The sequence below is a fragment of the Manacus candei genome, unplaced genomic scaffold, assembly GCF_025592945.1.
Source record: "Manacus candei isolate 608988 ecotype Guabito, Panama unplaced genomic scaffold, ASM2559294v1 h1tg000037l, whole genome shotgun sequence".
NCBI lineage: Eukaryota > Metazoa > Chordata > Aves > Passeriformes > Pipridae > Manacus > Manacus candei.
This window is the reverse complement of record NW_026138085.1, coordinates 14,503,923-14,527,646: the sequence shown is the minus strand read 5'-3', so window position 1 is coordinate 14,527,646 and position 23,724 is coordinate 14,503,923. Positions and strand designations below refer to the sequence as shown.

General features: G+C 38.1%; 1 protein-coding gene across 9 annotated transcripts in view; it reads right to left on the bottom strand.

The window, feature by feature from the left end:
• The window catches only part of FAM13B (family with sequence similarity 13 member B), a 45,203-nt gene that overhangs the window by 12,059 nt on the left and 9,420 nt on the right, over positions 1–23,724 (bottom strand). For all 9 annotated transcript variants that reach the window (XM_051794043.1, XM_051794048.1, XM_051794047.1 and 6 more), the window contains exons 2-14: positions 22,608–22,774; positions 21,434–21,624; positions 20,743–20,955; positions 17,913–18,090; positions 17,194–17,338; positions 14,915–15,072; positions 9,123–9,164; positions 8,068–8,223; positions 5,987–6,122; positions 5,721–5,744; positions 3,743–3,810; positions 2,949–3,003; positions 2,418–2,565 (exon numbers count right to left, since the gene is read on the bottom strand). In XM_051794043.1, coding sequence (XP_051650003.1) covers positions 2,418–2,565; positions 2,949–3,003; positions 3,743–3,810; positions 5,721–5,744; positions 5,987–6,122; positions 8,068–8,223; positions 9,123–9,164; positions 14,915–15,072; positions 17,194–17,338; positions 17,913–18,090; positions 20,743–20,955; positions 21,434–21,590 — 1,480 coding nt within the window. In that variant the 5' untranslated portion in view covers positions 21,591–21,624; positions 22,608–22,774. The remainder of the gene's footprint in view (positions 1–2,417; positions 2,566–2,948; positions 3,004–3,742; positions 3,811–5,720; positions 5,745–5,986; positions 6,123–8,067; positions 8,224–9,122; positions 9,165–14,914; positions 15,073–17,193; positions 17,339–17,912; positions 18,091–20,742; positions 20,956–21,433; positions 21,625–22,607; positions 22,775–23,724) is intronic.

The window sequence follows — 23,724 nt, the reverse complement described above, 5'->3', positions numbered from 1 at the left end:
AGGAAGATACAGTACCAGGGAAAAACATCCCGTCTTTCGGGCCAGGCCCTGAGCACTCTCAGCTTCCAAGGAATTCCCGTGGCAGGTAAGGATGCTCAGCCCCTGGCCAATTGGAATTTTTTTACTGAAAAGGTTTATAAAGAACTGATACAGGAATAGTAAAGACTTTTGGTAGTTTATTAAGAGTTTCAAGCATCCTCACGTGAACAAAGGACAAGATCTAAATAAGTTTTTGACCAGAGTTTGCAAATAATAAAGATGGTGGTGATTTTCAAAAAGCAGGGCAAATGCAGAAAAAAGTACTTAGAAATATAAATTAACCACTCTGCATTTTTGCCTTAAACCAGCAAGCATTTGGTGTTCATTTTCATGTTCAGTTTTCTATTAGATGGGCTTTAATAACCCAAATCTTGTAAGAAAATTTGGACTACTACAGATTTCCCAACAAAGTCACTCTACTTCAGTGGAATGCCACAAGGACTTGCAGTGCCTTGGAAGGCTGAGATCCTAATAACCATCCTAAAAAGAACCCAAGAATAGCCAAAGTTAAAATACCTTAACAGTGAAGTAACACCTTGCAAAAGATCATGATTTAATACCAAGAAACTTATAATATAAATTTATATAATATGCTACTTTCTTTTCAAAGGAGGGGTCATAAAGTAAAACCAAAGCAATTTTTATGAGCAGATTTAAGGAAATAATGAAAATGGAAGCCACAAACCTTCTGAGAATATGTATTAAATCAGACTAGCACAAATAATGGATGCAAAAAAATGTAATATGCAAGTAAAGCAACTAATGTAAATAAAACACCGAGAACATAAACAGGGTTTTGATGATTTTTTTTTTTTAACTTTAGACAGTTATTAACTTGGGCAAGAAGAATGAAAATCTGGACTCAGTGTCTTTGGATGCCTGCAAATCGACCTCTCTGTGCATGACATTCCCTGAATGTGCAGTTTGCTGGGGCTCAAAACCACCAAGCAGCAAATACTGTACAAATCTAATGAAGTTGCAAACCTCATCATTTGTAAAGTGGTTATAAGGGCAGTATGGATTCATGAAGGTAATTAATTTGGAAAACAGTCAACACCAGTGACAAATTATCAATAAAGTTACCACCACTTGAGCTTCAGGACAAAGCTGTGTGTGCTGAAACACAGCTCTGAGCTGCACTGTCACAGGACACACATCCAGCTTCTCTTTACTAATTCTAATATTTTTAAACACTGCAACCAGAAGTTCAGTGCATTCTTTGTTAGGAGTGTCTTACCAACACCTGACTGTGATAATTAAAGAGCAGCTGGCACTGGAACAGCCTGTTGGAAGTTAAAACCTTGTCCCTGCATAGTCCACCTGCACTGCATTAATCAAATTGCATTTGCAAGTTTTTCAGATCAGAAGCAAGTGGACTGTGGCCACTGCACTGCCAGTGACAGCTCAGAGTATTTTAGCACATTATATCTCTTGTATTTTTTAAAGTGCCATGACTTCAAATATCAACACCAGGCAGAGGAAATGGGATATAAGGTACATATAAAAAGAAGTATTTTGAAAAGAAGATATTGATGAGAATGTTTTGCTCTGGTTACAAAGGGCTTATGGTCTGTTTAAGTAAAGCAACAGTCTAACCAGCTATTACCAGACATTTGAGCAACAAAATTCAGTAAAGTCACAAGCTCGGGGGTTGCTAAGCCTGGGAGGCCATGAAGAATAAGGTCAAAAACATAAGGAACCCTGTCTGAGAGAAAACTATGTTTCAAATATGTTGTTTTTCCTAAAATCCAAATAGTGGAAGGAGAAGAGGCACTGAAATAATATCCATCTGCCTTATTTGAAAATTTAGAGATGTTTCAAGTTGTCCAATGACATGAAAACCAACATCTGACATCCCTGATGTTTTAAACAGATATTTCAGAAAAATTGAAATATAAATTGGCAGTTCAGTGATTTTAAGTCAAATTCAGCTAGCATTAGAACTTCAGAAGTTTGCATTAAAAAAAAAAAAAAGACAAAACACAGTGTGAAATTTAACTATATGACATAATTAAAGTGGTTTTAAAGACTTGGATGAGAGACTCAGGGTCATGGAACCAGTAGACACTTTAAAAACAATAAAAAGCAAAACCAAACCAAACCACCTAGAATGAAACTTGGGCTTTTTTGCTTTCTTTCTTCAGTTGTTCCTTTGACTATTTTTTCTTTATACATTTTTAAGGTCCTTAATTAAGTTGCAGATAGTTGTGAATTGAGATGGTACCTGTGTCAGCCTTGGCCCATCGTACCCCGTGGAGAGGAACACATTGTTCAGATGGAACAAAAGAAAAGGTAAGTTGTCTGCTGCTTCTACTTTGTAAAATGTTCTCTTTATCACTCCTAGCTGACTATATAGTGAGCTAAAGGGTGGAAATTACCTTCCCATTTGTCACCATCGGATACGTTCTTGAGATCCAGACGTGGCACTTGGACACCCGGAGCTTCCTCGGAACCGCTGACGCTGCCACCCCCCAGCACCTCGGGGTCAGTGTTTGCATTTAGATCACACGTCTTGCTACCTGAATCCTGCATTTAAGCAACAGAAACAATTTGATTACTACTTAGCAATGGAAATCCAGTGCCTATATCAGTTCCAGCGCTTCTGGAACTTTTTTTCCCCAGAAAGTTGTCTTTCCGAACTCGAGGAATTATAAATACACACGTCCCAACGGGAGGCAATTATTTACATTACAAAACATTCCTTACATGAGATGTATAAGTTTGCTCTGCTGCCCCAAGTTTCTGTGAAGGAAGATGATGAGATCTCTAACAGAGGTTTTGCAAGCCCTGGAGCAGGCCAACCAACAGGGGATGTTAAAAGCTAAATTTACTGGTTTTCTTCACATTTGTATTTCATAAAAGTTTATAAGACACTGTGTATCCATATATAAATGAAATCATCATCTTACCAGAGTTATCTCTGAAGATATTCTATCATTGCCATCAAGCAATATACTATTTTCCCTAAAAAGAAGACACAGACCAAATTATTTTAAATACAAGTTCTTAATGGACAATAAATACCATAAAATCCTCTTAAATTTTATTCTCACAAACCCCAGTCCATTTTAGCAGATAGACAATGCATTTACTTAAAGCAATAATTAAAATTCTGAGGAATAAAAGTTACATTACTTCTTTTTTTCCCCCCCTCTGTGATCTTCACAGGGAATATCAAACTGAAGCATTTAAACAATTGGGCTTGAACCAAGTTGGAAATAGAAACAGCTCAGAGTTTTATTCTTGAACTGGGGGTTAATATTTTAAAACTCCATTCAACTCAAACTGAAATTTCAATCAGTGCTGAACTCAAACTACAAATTAACAAAGCTTTCTGGCTAGTCACTGTTACCAGCATTAATTCTTCAATCATTAAGAGCAATAAAATGTGCCAAAAAATTTTAAAGAAAATAACTTTTTCTTCTTCTGCTTCTCTTGCCCAGAACATAGGATTGTTCAAAGAAAAAGCCATATCATATGGGCTTATAGTTATTTTCTCTTTTAAGCACATAAAGTTCCATGCCTTTTATATCATATAAAAAGATAACTCAATCTTATCCTGTTTTCATATGTGAAATGTGGTATGTTTAGTTCACCTCCCCCATATTATGCTGTGTTGTGACAAATCACAGTTGATACACTCTACATTTCAAAACTGAAGCTGCAAATCCTGCCATGTCAGTGGGTACAGAAAAACACAAACCTTTCACTATTATTTTCTCCATCAACATCTGCATCTTCATCACATGGTTGCAATAATACGTCTGCAGTCTGTTGGCAAAAAGTATGTTTAGAAGATTTAGGAATGGCATTCTCAGCTGAAAACATTTTCATAATCATCCCTGACCACAAAACACCCTCAAGAACTAAAAGCTTCTAATGTGGGGGGTGGAAATCATACTTTTTAACCATATAGCATTTTTAAAGCTAAAGTAAGGCCAGTGGTCAAGTGTTTCAATCACCAGAAGTCAGACAATGGCTTTCCATCTTAAGATAAACCATTTTTTATTATTTCTTCAATAAAAGTTCTACTTCAAATTGTCAACCACAGCATGAAGTCTGGGGTGACTAAAATCATGGCAGTTGCTGCATCCTAGTCCTGAAAACAGCTGGGTTGGATGTTGCCTTGTGCTCAGCATATATGAAATGAAACAACTCTGACAGACTTTCCAAAAGGAGCTACTAATCCCTGTTACTAAATAAAGCAGCAACAGAGCTGGAAGGGGATGAAGAAATGCTGGCAGTTCTATGACACCATCTCACAAAACAAGTTCAGATGAATCCATGTCACCATTTTGTTTGCTAAAAGTTGGCATGGGATGACTGACTGCTTTAAGTATTTCTCTCAAAGCCCACTACTTCATTTCTTCAAAAAGAGTCGTATTTGGGGGAATATAAGAAATTTGAAATATAAAATAAGTCATTTGGGTTTAGACTTTACAAAGTGCTCACAAAAAGTGTCTGAATATAAAAGCAAGTTACCAGGAGAGTTCCAATACACCAACAGTTGCCACTTTGACTTTATTTTTTTCATTAGAAGGGTTTATTTCACAGCTGCTATGGGCTACCTGGTGCAATAGTAAAAAACCTCTATTTTCTTGTATATTACTGTTATCCTTGGTTTCATTTTTGTCAGCACATATTTTACAGCATTGCTTGATCACACAAAGATACCCAGAATGAGACTGATCTCTGCTCACTAATAAAAAATGCTGGTGCAGTTCAGGCCATTATCATAAATCCAGGCCATGCATACTCCAAACCTTCACATTTGATTATATGTGAGGATCTAACAATTTGTAGCTCAAAGCAAAGCTGAGGCAAGTTTGTTGTATAGGGTAAACAATTATTTCAACATTTACAGCTGCTCCAATACTGGGCTTCCAGAGTGTACACAATACTTGCTTCTTTCAGTGACACGAAACTATTCAATTCAAGCATAATATCTGAAAGCAAAGCCAAAATTAAGTCTATGACACCTAATTATCTTGTGGTTTGTTGTTTACAATTTCAGCTGCTTTGAAAACTTCAACAGCCACTTCAAGTATCATTAACATTGTACTTTCTGAGCAAAATGGTTTTTAAAAAATAAAGCTAAGTATTTTATTTTTACAAGCATGTTAGCACTACATGCCAGTACGTGCTCATGCAGCACACTAGACAAGACTTTTCTGCTTTGGAATATAAATGGTCCATCCACAGTTTTCAAAATGAAAATATTAAGTATTGAAGCTCTTCAAGAGGACACCAGTCTAATTCTCCTTCCCTGAACACCTCAAGTGTAAGAATTTTAAGAGTACACAACAGTGTGGAGGGACTCAAGCCATCAGCACAGCAGAAGCAAACAGCCAAGCAAAGAGGCCCAAGGAGAAGTAGCAGAACCCCTTCCAACTAGAGAAGAGATGAAGATGTGCTGAAAAGAACAGGATATCCCTGCCCACCACAGAAGAAACTGGAACCAGAGAGAAGAGTCTGTAATTAGCTGTTTACAAACCCACACCTTTCTAGCACGAGCACAGTCAAGAGGCTGCAGAGTCTCAAGGTGAGTCCTGCCCTTTCCTGATCCAGTACAAGGTGGCTAACTGTGGGCTGTGCTGCAATCACTGCTCTACATCTTCTGCTCCCCAGGGAGCCTTTACTAACACAGCTGCTGTTCTAACCAGTGCTACACACTGACTTACCTCAGCAGAAGGAAGGGCTGGTACCTGTGAAAGACCAAGAGAAAACCATTAGTCAGGGTCCAAACAAGTCACACCAAAACACACAAAACTTTCTTTCTCTGTGCACGTGGTACAGCCGAGGAGATAACTGACTGCACAGAGCAACAGCAGCAGGTAATGCTACAGAGAAAACTTGATGATCTCTAAATTAGGAAAATCTAGATCTCTAAAGCACTAAAAAGTCACAGCAACTTATGGTTTGATATACAGGAGACTCTTCCTCTCACCTGAATGCTTTCTTCTTCCTCAGTTACAGTATCATGTTTCATAGCTTCACTGCCTAAATCAGTGCAAACCAATACTTCAGAGCAGTCTCCTGTGTTCTCACTGCTACCAGTGTCATTATCTTCAATAACATCATTCCTAAAGACAAGAACAGAAAGACTTTAGGGACCTTTAATTCCACCCTTGAAAGGAAAAGAAAAAAAAAAACAAACCCCCCACTTTTTTTTGTGGTTTTCTTTTTTGAACAGAATTATTCTGACCAAAGATACTGGTAGTATCTACTATTCAAATCACCTGTAGGTGAATTTAATTATTTATGTAGTTTACATATACTTGTTTTCTACATCAGTAGATGATAGACATATTAAAATGCATTTATTTGATTCTTGTATTAAGGGCCAGGCATACACCCCATATTTACCACGCTGACCTAAGGAATAAAAGCACAACAGCCAGAATCAAGGACATACTGAAACTATTGTGATCTGATAACACTGCTGTGACCACACTCCTCCCAGTACTGAGGCCAGTTAGTTCATAGCTACCACCACTGTGTTTCCCTCCAGTAAGAAACTCCATTATTTCTAACACTGAATCTTCCTAGAATTCAGCTTAAGGCTTGTAACAGTACATCCAGATTGAAACTAATTTACACCATCTTTGTATTCACATATACTCTTTATGTGCCACCATCCCAGTTCCCACATGACCCTCTCATTCATCACAAGTCTTTGCCTTCCTTCTCCTCACTCACAAAGAATTCCAAACTACTTTAAAAAAAGCTCCTTCTCTATCAGATGTGGAGATACTAAACAGGATGGATTTGAAATTAACATTTTCACAATTTTTCCTTAACTCCAGCCATCAGTTTAAGTTAGTTCCAAGAAACTTTTCCTGGCTCACTGCTTTCTGTAGTTCTTCATGTAACTGTGTATTTGCCTTGTGCACAGTTTGCTGCCTTAGAGAACCCAGACAACCACTGTGAAGAAAGATATCAGGTATCCTGTCTTACAGTTAATCCACAGTGGAAGATGATCAGAAGCATTTGGAATAGTCCCTGTGCCAGAGGAGGATATTGGTTTCAAATCAGCAGTGGTGGCACTTGGAGCCTCTGTCTCTGAAATCAGCCAACCTTTAAAGAGCTTACACTGTGACTGAAGGAATTCAGCTCCTCCAGGTCTTCCAGGCAATTACTCACTTGTAAATGACTTCAAAGGCATTACATCTCTAACACTAAAACTCAGGTTTAATTGATCATTATTGATGATTATTACTTTTATGATTGACTGCTAACTTTATTCTGGCCGCTTGTCACAAATAGGACTTTAAAACCAGTAAAGATTGAACAACTTATAAAACAGTATTTGAGTCTGTGAACACTGAATGTATTTCAGGCTCTGTTCCTGTATTCCAGGCTCTGAGCAACCAAGGAATTTGGTTGCTGGAGGTATTGGAGTCTTAACAACACGTTTTTGGAGTCTGGGTATTAATCACAACTACTTATTTTTAATAAAGCACCAAAGTGTACCAGCTTCTCAGTGCTGCCATGGCAATCACTACACTCAGAACATGGCAAGAGTTACAACAAAAATAAAAGCTGATCAAATGAGGCTGAAACACTGTGCAAATAGACCCACAGTGCTCATTCTACCCATTTTTGGCTGTTTCATTGACACTGGCAGCCAGAGCAGTAAAATATCTATGTTGACATGAAAAGACAGGGTAAAGAAACTGAAACAGCATCTCCAATAACTTCAATATGGTAAAATTTTGTCATGAGTCAAATCAGCGAGATAAGAATGAAAGCACTGGGGTAAATTTAAGTTCTTGTGCTGCTCACTCAGAATTCAGCAGTAAAGCAGATACATTTCATAGCATTTTAACCACAAAATAAATGTAAAATATTTGCTTCAAGAGTTGTTGATTAGTGGCAACAGATGGAAGTTGATTTGTTGTAAAATCAAAAGTCAATAGCAAAAGTCGTAACTTTTGGGTTGATGTGGGGGATTTGGGCAGGGTTTTTTTTGGAAGAGTTAAGATATACAATCCTACAGAATTCATTGCAGACAGAACAAAGTCTTACTGGTTGTTAGATCCTTCCTCATCCCCACTGGGATTTTTTTCTTCATTGTTACAGCCCAGTCTGTGTTGCTGGATATGTTTCAGATCGTTATCTAAGCTGCTCTGCAGGTCGAAAAGATGCTGTTCCACAGCTGCTCTGATTGTTCTTTCTAAAATGCTAAAGAGAAAAAAAAAAGACAGAAAATTCCTATTAAGAGCTCTCCTTTTGCATTGATCAGCTATGCAGAAAGGCAGAGAGAAACTTTACACAACCGAAATATTTGATGACAAGCACTTCAAGGCAAAAAAAGACTAACTTTTCCAAAAAGGCAGTGGAAATTACTACACTGGTTTTTATTTCATAAGATTTACATAAAGTATTATGAAGTCTATCAATAGTGTTTTAAGAGTAATCAACACATTACAATGACTATTTTTTAATAAGCATGCAAAAAAAACCCTTATAAAAGCTTAATACAATAATGTGGCAGTAAAATCCTGTGGCAAGCACCTGATGAAGGACACAGAATATATCCAAAGATTCATCAAGAAAAGAACAGCATTCTTTAAAAACAGACTGTTCTGTTGAGAGCTTCTTAGCCAGCTCATCCCAAATACACAGAGGCCCATAGAAAATCTTCCTGTAAAAATCTTAAACTATTTAATCCCATTTTAACTCTGAAGTTGTGCTTTTATTTCCCCCTTGCATTTGCACACAAAATTCCACTGAACTGTGCTCAGTATCAATAACCAGAAGTGGTGCTAAAAATACAATGTGAATGCTATGATAATTTTAAAGTCAAACATTTATGATGTATCTAAGTATAAAACCAAAGTATTTTGGACTCTGGATCCTACCATACTGTGCTCTCATGCTCCTGCAGTCAACAACACTGACAGACATCAGGTTTTTCCCACATTAGTGTTAAATGCCATAAATTAAATACTTCACACTAGAATATATTAATTCATTACTATAATCACCAAACCTACTGCATTTTTTTGAAAGAATGTAGGGATGTAGGGATGTTCTAGTAACAGCATCATTCAAATATTTTATATTTTCATTATACTTACTCTGCAGAGGCTGGCAAGATACTTATGGGAGAGATATGAGCACTGCAATAAAGAAGAAATAAGTTAATGTAATGCAAAAACTTATCACACTAAATAAAAGTCTTGGAAGTTAACAGAAAGCAACTTAGAGAATACTTAAAGATTGCATGTGATGCAGCTAATAAAAGTAGAATAAATATGTAAAGAACACCCTGATTTGCAGTCCCTTTATTATTTAAATGAAGAAATCTTAAGGAGCACCATCACAAGATAGAAAGTTGTAGAAGTAGCAATGCAGATTTCTGTCTCTCAAGAGCCAATACTTGGTATACTGTGAAGCTACAGGCTCTCAGATGTGTGGCCTTTCCCATGGGAAACACTAATCACTTTGTAGTCAAACATTTTCCTGACATCTTGCTTAAGAATGCACATTTTAACTTTGCTGCCTAAAGCAAATTCCAAATGACTCTGCTTTCCTCCACAGGTTCTTCCCTGCCTGTCAGACTGTTGCATAATTTGATTCTGCAACATTCAACAGATCTACAACACTCTCTGAGCACAGCTACAACATTGCAGGGGCAAGTACCTTCCAGAGGTTTAGGGACAGGGGTTAGACATCTGGAAAACATCTGGAAATCTCCCAGCACAAGCCACTTCAGCCCAGAATCCTAAAGTCCTCGGGGGGGGGTTGGAAGGGTGGAAATCAGCACAACTAACACAAGTAAGTTAATTCATGTGTATGTGGTCCCTCTAGAATATTCCATTAACATGATCGAAGTTCTCATTAGAAACAGAATACTTAAAACTTTAGACAAAGTGACAGTAAATATGGTAAGAATAAAATAAAAGATGAAAAATCTACTATTAAAAGCAGTGAGTTGCAACATATATACCTCACTCAGAAAGAAGCAAATACTAACTGCAGTTTAACTCAGAGGTGGGGAGGTAAACAAATGCTTTTTTTTTTCCTATTACAGGCAACTAAGCCCTAAAAGCTGAAAAATGAGATTTTAGTCTACTCCTTACCGTGCAACAGCACTGTTGTCAGACAGAGTTGATTTTAAATATTATTTTCATGAATGCATAAGGCAAACCCCAAAATACAAAGCAATTTGCCACTCCCCTGGAAAACTGAACAGGCACTACCACTGCAAGGTAGTTTTGATGTGAGCCTGACTTGCACTAAAAAATGTAGACAGTCTCTCTGTTTACCTAAGAAGAGTTTTAATACAGCAAAGAACATCTTGGTTAGACCTTACCAGGTTTATTACTAGTTCCACCACCAGAAAGGGAGACCACCTCAAGCAGACTTTCTATTTTTTTTTGTTCCTCCAAGTAGATGAAACACAAGCAATAAAGGACTTTCAATTAAACAGAAGCTGATAAGGAAAGTGGCTAAGGTATTTATTTAAAAATAACTACACTAGTTTGCCTTAGACACCTTAAACCCACCACGGCACAACTGAACAAGCAGGTGCTCACAGAGGCTTTTAATTTCTTTTCTTTCCTTTTTTTTTTAATGGAAACTTGCTGGTGAATCAAGTTCTTTCTATGATTTGTGTGTGTGTTTGCCTGGGTGAAAAATGAAAGCTGATCTATTCCAAAGGCACCGACAGAATGGGCAGCACTCAACCACCATTTCAAAATGGACACAGCCTTGGGAAATTAAAACACCTGAAAGAGAAGCCAGATCTTGTAGCCAGTGATTTCAAAGCTGCTGGACTGAACAACTGAGGGGGAACACATTGGCATTTTTCTTTCCAACAACAAAAAAAAATTAGTAAGGTAGTTTACAGCTTAATATATTTACATTTCACTGGTAATTCTGTGCACAGAAGTTCAGCATAGTCCTACTACTTGGGCAAAGTAAATTTTCTGATAAACACATTTTGTTTTGACAATATTTGAAATAAAAAAATGAAGATATGAAGTTGTAAGTTCAGCTTCACGAACAAGGTAAGAGAGAAGGAGCATGACCAAGAATTTCAGAAAAAAACCAGTAATATTCTAAACCACAACAAATATAATTTTATGCATCCCTCTCAATAAGTTCTACTAAAGTTGCATTATAAAAAGTATATTTACATTCTAAAGGTACTAATACATAATTGTGTACATTGAAATCCATTTACTATTAAAACAGTCACTCCTAGGATATAGTGGGAGAAAAAAAGAGGCAATCAGAGCACAAAACACTGCAACACTAATTGCAAAAGAGAGCAAGAAAAACTCAAGTCAAGGGCACAAGTACAAACACTATTTATAGGAAACTGATGACCTGAAATCCTTTTATTTTACCACCTGAGACAATGAGGAACTGTGTCAAGATCAGGGAGAATCAAACTCATCTCCAAAGAATCCAGATGACTTCAGACACGGTTCACAACAAAATTTTCCACCTCAGTGTGTAACCTTCAGCCCCCAGCACAGGACGGCTCTCCAGTGCTTTTATTCAACACCTTCAGGTGCATGAGAAGGGACTCAGCAAAAGCTGGCATAAATCAGCAGTATTGCAAAGCCTGGAGAATCCTCTTACTACATAAAGAATATCTTACATCTTCAACTAATCACCTTAGCAATTAAGCCCTTTCTGAAAAAAATGTGTAAATCTTTGCTAAAAAGCCAATTCCAACTCCTGAGCCCACGTTCCACAGTTCAGGGATACTTTTTAAAAGCTGTGATTTACACTGCCAGGCACAGCCTGAACGCAGCATGACACAGCAAGACACACAAAGGTAAACATCTTTGTTTCATAATGTTAACCCACTCCTAAGAACTCCTTCTGCACTGCCTCCCTACCCACAAAAGGTCCCGGTAAAAACATACCTTAAGTAGAAGAATATATTAACCAGAGATAAAATATGTCCAAGTTATCCTTAGTAATTTCCTGACTGTACACAGATTCTTCTATCTCATTAAAACAACCAGTTCTGACATATTATGAAATGAAATAATCTCCAAAACACATTTAACCTCCCACAGTTTCAAAGTTAAAAGTCTTAACTACGAATCATATCAAAACGACATCGTCCTTTCAGAGATTTACCTGTGCAGGAGAACTTTACAGGCCATTCTGATTATCTTTGCTATCCCAAACGAGCACTTCATGTAAAAATGCCTCATCTGGAAGCCAGCAAAGCGAGCTGTTGGCTGCTGGCTGTGCATGGTGCTCGCTGGGCTCCGGGGGCTGGCACTTCTGGAGTGCTGCACTAAACCCTGCAGTCTAAATAGAAATCGACTGCAACATGAGGTCACTCCTGACAATAAGCTGCCCAATCAACACTTGAAAGCTTTCCTAACATGTTGTTTACAGATTTTCCAGGGTGGAAGTAGGAACAAAAAAACGGCACTACACAAAAATAGGAATATATTTTCCAGCAATTCAGGCAGGTGTTATATTTGGTCAGCTTTGCCATGCGTTCTGTCTCGCTTGGTTAATATTATCACCTCTCCCTGATTAGAGCTGATTAAATCACAAAAGGGTTAACAAAAATATCACAGAAGCAGTGAGGATGTTGCCCCTCTCACTGCGTTTAATAGAAACAAAGTAAACTGTTTATACAACTCACATGTCGTATCTTGTATTTTTACACATACAGTTCTGAAAAGCCCCAACACAAAGGGTTTTTATATTAGACTTCTGACTGACAGTATTTGAGATGAACTGCACGAGTACAGCAAATACTGCTTGGCAAGGCACAGTGATGAAAAATTTGGAATAATGACAGAGAAGGAGCCTGAAGCAGTTATTTCAACAGCACATCTTAAAATTCGTCTGCAATGCTGACTCGGGGATTCTTTTCTCTAGAAGTCAGGACATCAAAACCAAAAAGAGCCGTGGGGAAAAGGCTCCTGGTAAAGGAGAACAGTTTCCTTTCCATGTACAATTCCAATCTGTGTGCAACAAATGCTCCCTGGCTGGGGAACGGGCTCCAAGATCACTCAACAGGTTTATTTGAAATACCATTTGCAAGCAGCCTCTAAATCAAACTGCATTAATGATTATCCACGTTCCCACCAGATCTCAAAGTCAAATTAACACCAGGCAGTGCAGGAAGATCACAGGTTTCAGAAAGTACAAACAGAATGAGTACAGAAAAAAGGTAGTGAGCAAAATTATAAGCAAGTTACAGTCCAAATAACCAGGAGGAAGGTCAGGTGCCCCATTGTATGAATCAAGATAACCAATATTTAAAATGCAGAACATGAAAGCTCAGCATTCTTTTCCTTCTCTCCACAGAGAGACAGAAATATGCAGATATCTGGTTCCCAAAATCTAACAGTAAAAATGCAACAAAACTCCAAGACAGGGAACTGAAAGAATCATGTTTGAGATCTGCTTCTCCTTCTCTTTTACATAAAAGCTGCCACAGGCCCTACCTCGAGACAGAGATAAATAATCCCAATAAACCTGCATTAACATTCGCCTTTTTAATTATTTTTTTTACATCAAGAAACTAAGTCCAAAAGAATGCCATTAAATATGTACATAAAAGCCTTTAGGTTTGGGGTAATATTCACAGTATTTATAGTGGTTAAAAATCCAAGAAAGCATACTTTCTCATTCACTTCAATTTTTTTAATGTTTCCTGCAGTTGATCTGGTTTTACAGTCAAAATTCTCCTTCTTCTACAGGATTCCTCCTTATCCTTTCCCACAAATTATGTAAAATGCCAACCATAATTAATGCCTATTCATTTTTAATTAACCTTAAACATCAAGTAAAAATGTTTTTCTCTTCAGGCTATCCAATTTAAACTCTTAAACATGTTGAGTTTGTCACTACTGCTGTGTTTACACATTCCAGAAGCAACCTAATACCTGTGAACAGGTAAACTTCAACCTTTTTTTTTTTTTAACTCAAACTAAAATTAAACAGTTTTATTGCTGACCAAGATAATTAACTATTAAAATATAATTTAAATTACAAAACAGAGTTATGTTTCTCTCATTATTTCATATTTTACAACTTCTTGCCATGACGTAGAAGGAAGTGTGCTGCCAGCAGCTGAACAGATTTCAACCCAAAATCTACATTCTTGAAATGACTCATTCTTAGGCAGCAGCTTAATTGTGATTTTCCCTTCACTTCTGCTGCTTTTAGTCACACTTTTATTATAAATTCCTCCTCACCCCTCCCTACAAGTTCTTCCATGCAATGCCCATACCAAACACATGCTGTAGAGGGGAAGAGGTAAAATTCACCATCTGTAAATGTAAACTCTAAGTACAAGTAAAGCTGACTTAAAAATAAAATCTTGTGCATTACAAGCAAGTGCAAATAAGCTCTCAAAAGGAAGTATTTTATGTTTATGCATCTCCTTTACGAGGATTGCTCTTAAAAGCTGACTCCCACTCCAACATTCCTGCCTGTATCACACTTTCCAACTTCCAAACCTGCCCACAGCTCTCCACCAGCACGTGACAAGAAACAGTCCCAGGATTTCCCACCAAAAGGGAGAGGTGGAAAGATGGTACAGGATGGGTTTGCATCTACCATATGCAGACTCTTTATTTCTGCTACAAAATTTACTGTTTAAATACCACTTAACAGTTTCACTAAAATATGCCCTTTTTACCTTTCTCTGCATAAATCACCATATTTAATCCAATCTGAGTCCTACAGGCATTCCTCTGCTGAATTTGGGAACAGTTATTTTAACCCATATTTTACTATTATAGGAACTGCACCTATTCCTAAACCTTCAGTGTGTAGACACTACTTATGTCAAAATCCTGACAGCTTCTCTCTTTGACAGAATAAACTATAATCCCAGATTTTAAATCCAAACTCCAAGGCAGGACTGAGTTACCTTGTTGATGCTGTAACACTCCTGGAATCCGAGAGACTCCCTGTCACATCTAGATGCACCACAGCTGGCCTTTCAACAGGTTTCTCTGTGCCATCTTCTGGAAGTTCTTCAGACTGCTCAAGCTTTACATCTTCCTCTTCTTCCAAGAGATCATTGATCTAAAAAAGATTTAATCAGAGTTAATGGATTGAAAAATTCCTTTTAAGAGGTCCAGGGAATTAAAAGAGCATGAGAGGTATGAAAGTAATGTATGTGTAAAAGCAGAACACTTTTCAATTTTAGAAAAAAAACAGGCACACTGGACTTGCTTTTATGTAAAACCAGAAATTCCACATCATTAAAAAGCTACTTTTGAAACACTGGACAAAAACTGAAAAGCAAGCACCACCTCCAATGCCACAAATGAACACAAGCAGATTCAGGAAACAACCCAATCCCAACCACACTGAAGTCACGAACCACAGAACCTTTCTTCTTCTTTGTATAAAATAGATAATTCTCCTCTATTCCACAGGAAGCCTTATTCATGTATCAGAAGCCTTTCCAAACCCTTCTAGGGGAGGCAATACAGAGGTCTACGAATCCGAACTTTAAAGCACTGAATGATCCAAACTTTAAAGCACTAAATGAACACTTACAAAGTTTCTGTGACACCTCTTGTCTATTTCTGTTTCTTTGTTTCCAAACACAGATGTTTTTACTGAAGCAGCAATATAAAACCAATTTAAAAAGTAAAACAATATATCCAAGTGGTAACTCTAGACAGCCACCTTCATTTTTTTAAAAAGCAACTATGTCTAAACTATGAAAAGATAAACAGAATAAAGTGATGCTGTTTGACTCCAGAGGCCCCTCTGTGATTGATTACTGATCTTCCAAAGGTACAAACCCAAAAATTAAAGTAGTAGCCTTAAGAAAATATGCTTTATAGTATCTGCCACATGAGTGTAAAACAAAAGTACTAAATTAAGAAAAACTAAAACTTTAGAAGTTGAAGACTACAAAGAAGGCAGAGAGGAGGTATTTGTTTATTTTTAAAAGGGGTGTAATGTGTTACATGGCACTACATTCTGGGCACAAAACATATTTATCCCTGGTTTTCCTCTGTAATTGCAAGAGGATGTGCCAGTGAAGCAGAGGCAAGCCACCCACACACTGGGGGCAGCTGCCAGGGGGGCTGTGCCCGGCAGGGACAGCGGCCCTTCTGTCCCCTCCGACACAAGTGCACTGTTGACATCTGGTGGAGACACCGCGAAATTAAAGGGACACCCCACCAGCTGAAGGGAAAAACCAAACAAAACCACACACCAAACACACTGCTGTGCTCGGGAAACCCTTTTGCTAAAGCACATCATGAGGCACAGCCAAGTCAGTAATTTCAGAGCATGAGAGCACAGACCAAGCCCAGCCACAGGGCAGTTGCCCCGACCCAGGGACAGCCCCAGCCTCCGGCTGCAGGAGCCTCAGCCCAGCTCTGTCCCACAGCTCCCTGCAGGCAGCAGGGCTGTGGCAGGTCCCAGTGCCAGGCAGGGTCCTGCACTGAGCTCAGAGAACCTTCCAGAGCTGCAGCTTTGCTGAGGAGCATCCACAGAGAGCTGCTCAATCCCAGCTCGCTGCCCACGCCTGGCACACCAGACCAAGGGCTACTGCAGGGAAGAGCAAGCAACCAGCTGCCCTCCTACCTGCCTTACCTGTCCTGCTGAATAGGGGAGGGATTCATAAGATAGGCTTCATTCATTCAGTATTTCTTGTTACCTTCCCCAGCAACTGCTTGTTATTTATTCTTTCTCCTCTTTACAAAAAATGCATCATTTTGGAGTCTTAGAATCAGAAACACCACTCAAAGCCTTTGGATTAGGAAAACACCACTGAGAACATCATCAGTATGAGACCCTGCATGTTTCTGTAAGACACACCCAGAAATACTGCTGACCAAGACAACAACAGCTTGGTTCTTCATTTGGTTCAAAAGCAGTTCATTCCTCAAAAGGTACTCAGAAAGCTCTACTGTTTAGACAGCATGACAATGTCTGTGTTGGACAGGAGATCACTGCTGGTTTAGTTCCTATGGATTTTTCTACATGGCACAGCTACACTTATTACAAAAGCAACAATTTCAGAAGCATTAAGAAAATTAAGAAAATGCCAGGTTTGGTCAGTTTGCAAGAAACTACCAGAAGGCAGGCTAAAGAAATTATACTTCAATATATGTTTCATGATCATAAATGTGTATAACAGATAGTTAAGTGATAACATATTGCTGTTCAAAATATGCTTACCTGCTCAGTTATTGAGCTTAAATCATTTGTAGATGAAAAATCTTCCTCTTCATTTTCAAAAAATTCATAGTAGTTCTCCAGAAGTCCCGCCATTATTCTGCTAACTATTTCTTGTTCTTTCAGATCCTCCACATCTGTGTAAATGCTAAAGATTTAAACACTGTTTTAGTTTAAAAATCGAAATCCAACTGTTTCCCAAAGAACTCCTGTGAATGACTCCCATGACTAAGGGCTACATTTCACACCATTACCCCATATCCATTCTGAACCCAGAGAACTTCAAGCATGCCTTCACACTGCTGGCATTACAAAGCCTTATATTATTTTATATTTTAAAATTATGAAGTAGCAACTATTTAGTGCATTAAATTTTTATGAGGAATATTTAAAATTCAAGTGTTTTCCTGCAGAGAGGAAACACCAGGATAAGCTGTACTTTTAACTGCCTTCTCCCAGAACTGTTTTCTTGCTACAAACAGTAATCTTACACACTATCACTAAAATATTTGAACCTCAGAATAAATAAGTAATGCAACAATCAAATCAGTGATTTCTAATGCCACAACTCACAGATGAGTTGCTGTTTAAATCCCATCAAAAACTGCAAAACCATCCTGTGGACTTGCTACTGTTGCTCATGGACTAGGAATGACTTTAAACTACAGATATGCCCTCAAATTCACCTAGAAACACTTAATGAACTTTTATAATTAACTTACTGAAAAACATCCGGACCAAAGACTGCAGCTAAAGAACTTGCTGACCAAATTTCTTCATGATGAGATGCTACATTAGCTAAAAATTTACACAGAAACTTTAACAAACTGTAATTAACAGGTGGAAGCTGCTGCAAGAGGAACCTCAGCTTTCTTCCAAATTCATCTTCATTATTATAATCTGAAAAAGGAATAAAAATATTTTAACCAAAAATAAGATACCTGCTTTTTCATATTTGATACTGATCAGACTTTTTCTGACAATTTCTTACTTCTGAAGTACAGCTAACATGGTCAAACCACAGCCCAAAATGTCAGAATTGGCTTGAATTTGTTCAGTAATTTCCACCATAGTCTCCTCTGTAAGTCCAATCTGCAGTTGTCAGCACATTTTCCCCAATTAACACTCACTCAAGTTTCTGATTTCATAGGATAAACTCCTCTATATGTTTTTGTTTTACCAGTGTTATGTAACAGTTGCTTTGCAGACCAGTTAAATTCTCCTATCAGACAAGCTACTTTGACACTTTACCTTTATAAGCATCCCATCCTCACCACTCTACTTGCTTCTATAATACTTCACTGATAAATCCAAGCTATCTCAATGCAATCATCTTCACACATGCTTAGACTGAAGCTTGTTGATTCAATTTCAGATCTGAAAAAGGGTCACCATAAAACCTCTTCGTTCTCACCCCACTTAACTATACCCTTCATCAAAATGTCTCTCCATAAATCTCATTTGTTGCATCATCAGCCTTACAGGCAACAAGGTTCAAAGAGTTTACAGTTGTTTGTACCTAGCTGAGAAATCCCATATATAGGAAATGTCAGGAAAGCAAAACAGGAGAAAAATTGATACAAAGAGGCCTCCCCTTCTTTCTCAGACACTTGAAAACTCTTCTGAGATCAGTTAGAAAGGGAAAAGTAGTTTTGAAGGTTATGAGGCACCACTCTGCCTCTCTAGATGAGAGAGCTGACACATCCTAGTCCTTAATATCAAAGCAAAGAGTGAGTAAATTCCCTGTTGTGTAAGCACAGGAACACCAAGCAGTAACTGCACAGGGTTTCATTTGCTCAGACACAGTCATTATCTACAGAAGCTGAACACAGCCAACCAGGCACAGAAAAACAGTTGTCTCAACACAGTAACACAATAAAATTAATATTTCATTTTTAGAACAGAAAAAAAAAAGGACTTTAAAAAGTACTTTCACAATGCAGACCTTCAAAAAGAAAGGGAGCAAGGGAGAGGTGATAGACCACCTTACACATACTCCATGTTCTGTCTAACCAATCTGTCCAGAAATTTAAGTTCTAAACAACAACCAGAGACCTAAAAGGAGAACCTTCTTACCTCTACCTGAAGTTCTCTGACACTAAAGCAAGAAAACACACTTCTGGGACATGTGACCTTGTGCAATCAGGTCAAATTCACACTTCCATTACCAAAATGACCTGTCTTTGAGGAGTCACCTGCATGGAAGGAGCCCCTAACATGTACATGGGCCACACCTTGTATCACTAATTGTTTTGAGAACTAAGCCTGACCTAACAATATAAAGGACAGCTAAAGAGGGAGAAGACCAGAACTAACATATGGATCCACAATTACTGCCATCTTCTGCACCTGTGTAAGCAATTCCTCCTCAAATGCAGCTGATGATGTAATTCTGGAAACTAACTGAGGTCTGTCCATCACACAGCCAAAAGCCAATTAGAGGAAACCAGGATACTTAAGAGAGGCAAATGAAGCAGCCCCACACTGCTGCAGATGATGCTCTTGGTTTAGCACTTGGTAAATAAGAGTCCCAGCACATGAAAACTCTGCTGAATGTACTCCTCCCACAAACCAATTCCCACTCTGAGCAAACACCACTATCATGAGCACCATCGAGTTCTTATCAGGAATAAACCCAACAACAGAAAATTAAATCAAACAAAAATGTGTGTCTTACAAAGCCAAAAAAACCCAGCACTTGAAGAGAAATACGACTTTACATTGGAAAAGGAGCAACACCCCTGTAGGAAGACAACCAGTAGTGGCTCCTTTGAGGACATGATTGATGCAGTGCTGCAAGACAAGTGCTTCTAATAGTCAAGTTATGAACCAACTCCAACATCACTCAACACAGCAGAGGCCAAAGGACCCAGGAGGGTGGATACAGAGACACAAGCTGGGAATTGGTAAAGAAAATAGCTGTGCCAGCATATGGGTGTCAGTTTGAGAGGGCAAAGATTTGTACTGTAAGAAAAAACATACTTAGCAATAACAATATGCTGATGACAGGTGGTTTTTTCCTCCTACAAATGAATTTTAAGCTGAAAACAATCCACAGTGGGAGAGCAAATATGACATGAATATAAGACTTGAGATTGCTTTTCTAGTATATAAAAGTTTTAAGTGCCATGAAAGCATAGGCAGAGTAAGTGAAATAAGAGAAAAACAAAGGCATTCCCCAGTACTTTCAATGCACCAGTGGTGGGAAATTGTCCAAAAATTTCAATTCCAGTAGTTTTGACCAGTGTTCCAGCATTCTCACACAACATAGAACATTCAGAACTAATCAGCAGGATACATGGCAGCTTCACCATTTTCCTACACGACAGATGAACTGTGCCTTTGAACCCAGACTGAGCTTCCTAAATAAGACCAATTTATTGGGGTTTATGCTAAGAAAAGGTATATTTGAATGCCTCCTGATATACATATTATTACACAGAGCACCAAAGACATTCTAGTGCCACCAGAAATCTCAATTCAATAATGGGTTTTACTCTTAAAAAAAAAAAAATCACAAAATAAAAGCACCAAATCAAAAATAGTTATTACCTTGAGAAAGTTGCATCAAATGTATGTGCAAACTGCCTGGGATAACTGGCTCTGGAAGTTCTTGAAGAAAAAATCTAAGAAGGCTGATAGCTGAGGGTACATCAGCTTCTTTAACCAGGTCCACATCTTCTCCGTTATCGTATCGTTGCCGGAGCCACTCCACTGTCTCAGCATTCCCATTGACTTGAAAAAGTCCTTCTTGTTCCAGACCCCCTGAGTTAGGGAAAAAAAAAAAAAAAAAGTTGCAGAAATAAACTTTGAGATCCAATATGGACAAATGTATGAGAAAAAATACCTATAACCAGATATGCACAATTCCCACACTGAGTGAAACACTTCCTGGACAACAGTTTTGCAAGACTTCCAGCAGTCCTTGTCCCAACATACACATTCTTATGCCCAGCTAACAATAAAATAACAAGGTAAATGTTAGCAGTACCTAAACCACAGCATTTCCTAGGAGGTGCCCTGCTGAGCTGACTGCATTGCTCTTGGCTAGAAAACAGCAAAAATCAAACATAACAGGAGGAAAGAAAGGAACTGTGTATCACCAAAAAAAACCCCCAAAACATTCAAACAGCCAATTACATGTAAGTAACTTCAGAAAACAAGTACTCTTCACAACTCCCAAGCTATTCTTTAAGAATAAGAGTTAAATGTATTATTTAAAGTACAGTAAGGTAATACATACCATGTTCCTCAATATAGTCCACGACATGGCGGACTATGAATGGAACCTCATTGTCTGGTTGCCCTTCTTGCTGCAGCTCATCAAGTGGAATTCCAAATATTTTGTTAGCAAGAACAGAGTTGCAGTTACTCAAGGAAGGGGAGGAGCTCTTCCTCATATCTTTTTGCAGCCAAAAATCAAAGCTGTCTTTTCTGTCAAATAAGAGGAATTAAAACCAAAAAAACACACTTCAGTGTATGCTGTTGAAAGCATTGATCTGTAACACAAAATGTTTTAATTACCTAATGCAAATACTCTCTAGTCTGCCTCCATCAGTTCACTGAACTAATGAACAGCTCTGTGATGACTCCTAACACAGCTAACTTGATAAATGACTATCACTGAGGTGTTCTGTCCAATCCTCAACAGAGGGATGAGAAGAACATGGAGAGCAGCAAAGGAAATACAGAAAATTCTAGTTACAGCATTTGCTAATTAAGCTCTAAGGTCCTTTGGGAGAGGTAGGTTCCTCAGTACCTCTCTAACAGTATTTAGTGGTCAGGCTTCCAGAACTCAACAAAAAAGCCTCTCAACAAGAAATGAAACCAGTGAATCCTCCCAAAACCAAACCCCAAGTTTCAGTGATATGATTACATATTTTGTGATACACAACTGTACTGTAATCAACTTCTAATATAGTTGACGTTTTCTGGTCTGCATAATAAAGCTTTCAACACCTGCATCAAATTAAAAGTTCTACTGAACATAAAAGCCCCAAAACTAGTTTCTAGATGCTCAGTGATACCGTTCTTCTATCATGCAGAAGCTCAAGCTTCACTGGCAAGTCTTTGCTTGATAAAGGATCTAGACAGATAACAAAGGTATCACCAGAGGCAGTGTAAGTCACTCAGTTAAACTGTTATCCTGTCAAAACCAAAATATTTCTTCTAGCAAAGAAAAAAACCGTCCTTTCAAAACAAATAATAAAGAGAAAAGAAAACATACTTGTTTAAATGCAAGCAATCACTTTCATAGAGGTTGACACAGCAAAGCAAACATAGAGCATGTGCTGTTAGTCAAAGCACTGCAACCAAACAAATTCTCTGTTTACTGATGGATAAATTCTAATGGATTAGACATCCTGAAATCCATATTTCCTTTTTTTTTTTCCAGTAAAACAATTTAAGAAACCTACCTCAGAGTACTTAAACAGCCGAGTTTGAAAAACGCTTTCTGCGCCAGCTGCCCTCACTGACCAAGCATTCTTTTGTCATTTATGGTTGTTTAAGATTATGGCAAAAGATCAGCCTGTAGTTCCTCATTGAAGAATAGCAGAACTCGATCAGTACTTCAGCAGTTAATCTGAAAATAAGGAAAAATATTATTAGACCATAAAGTTTTCAACAGTTTTAAACTCAGTCACAAGTCTAAACATCACACTGGAGGAATTCTCCTTGTCAAATCATCAGCTTCTTATTCTGAACAGGAAAGCATAAAGACCACATTAGCACAGCTCCTGAGAGAGCTCCCAAAACTGCAAATCCCCTTTTTTCACTTAGGAGTTAACCAAACTTGAAGTGAAAGTTATCATGGGACATCTAAGTCTTAACAATTTTTAAATAATTTGCAGACTTATTCAATCCTCTTCTGGAGAATCAAGGAGGGCTAAGTAGGTTAGGTAGAAGTGCATAATAAAATATTGAATGGCTGTAAAATTTTTAGAAGGATCTCAGGCACTGATTTAATACACCATTTTTAAACAGCAAGACCAAACCCAAAGTCCTAACCAACCAGTTTCAGTGGTACTGATCATCTTGTCTAGGAAGCTGATTACGTGTCCCAACTGCCAGATCAAAGTCCAAGAGATCATCAGATCTGGATCCAGGAAGCAACTGCCCCCAAGTCAGATTCCACAGAAACACCCACACTTGTGCCACCTTTTATTTATAATCCAGATTATCTGGACATTTTTCATGTTCTCAGCTCTCAAAATAGCTACAAACCACAGCAACAGCCTTTATCATTTTTTGTGGTATCAAAAAATTTAAGCTGCAGCTTCATGGCACAGTAGAGCTGATATAAAGTCCCAAATCAAAGGGTCACCTCAGCCCCTTGATCTCCACCCATCACTACCTGTTTATTTTAACTAAACTCAAGCAACTCTGAGTGGGCAAAACTAGCTTATGAGATGCACATACACACACACACAAAACCACAACTAGACAATAAAAAGGCTTCTCCCAGTTTTAAAGTTGTGTACTGAAACCTCCTGTTTCATAATTGGAGACTGATATGACTGGAGACAAGAACCT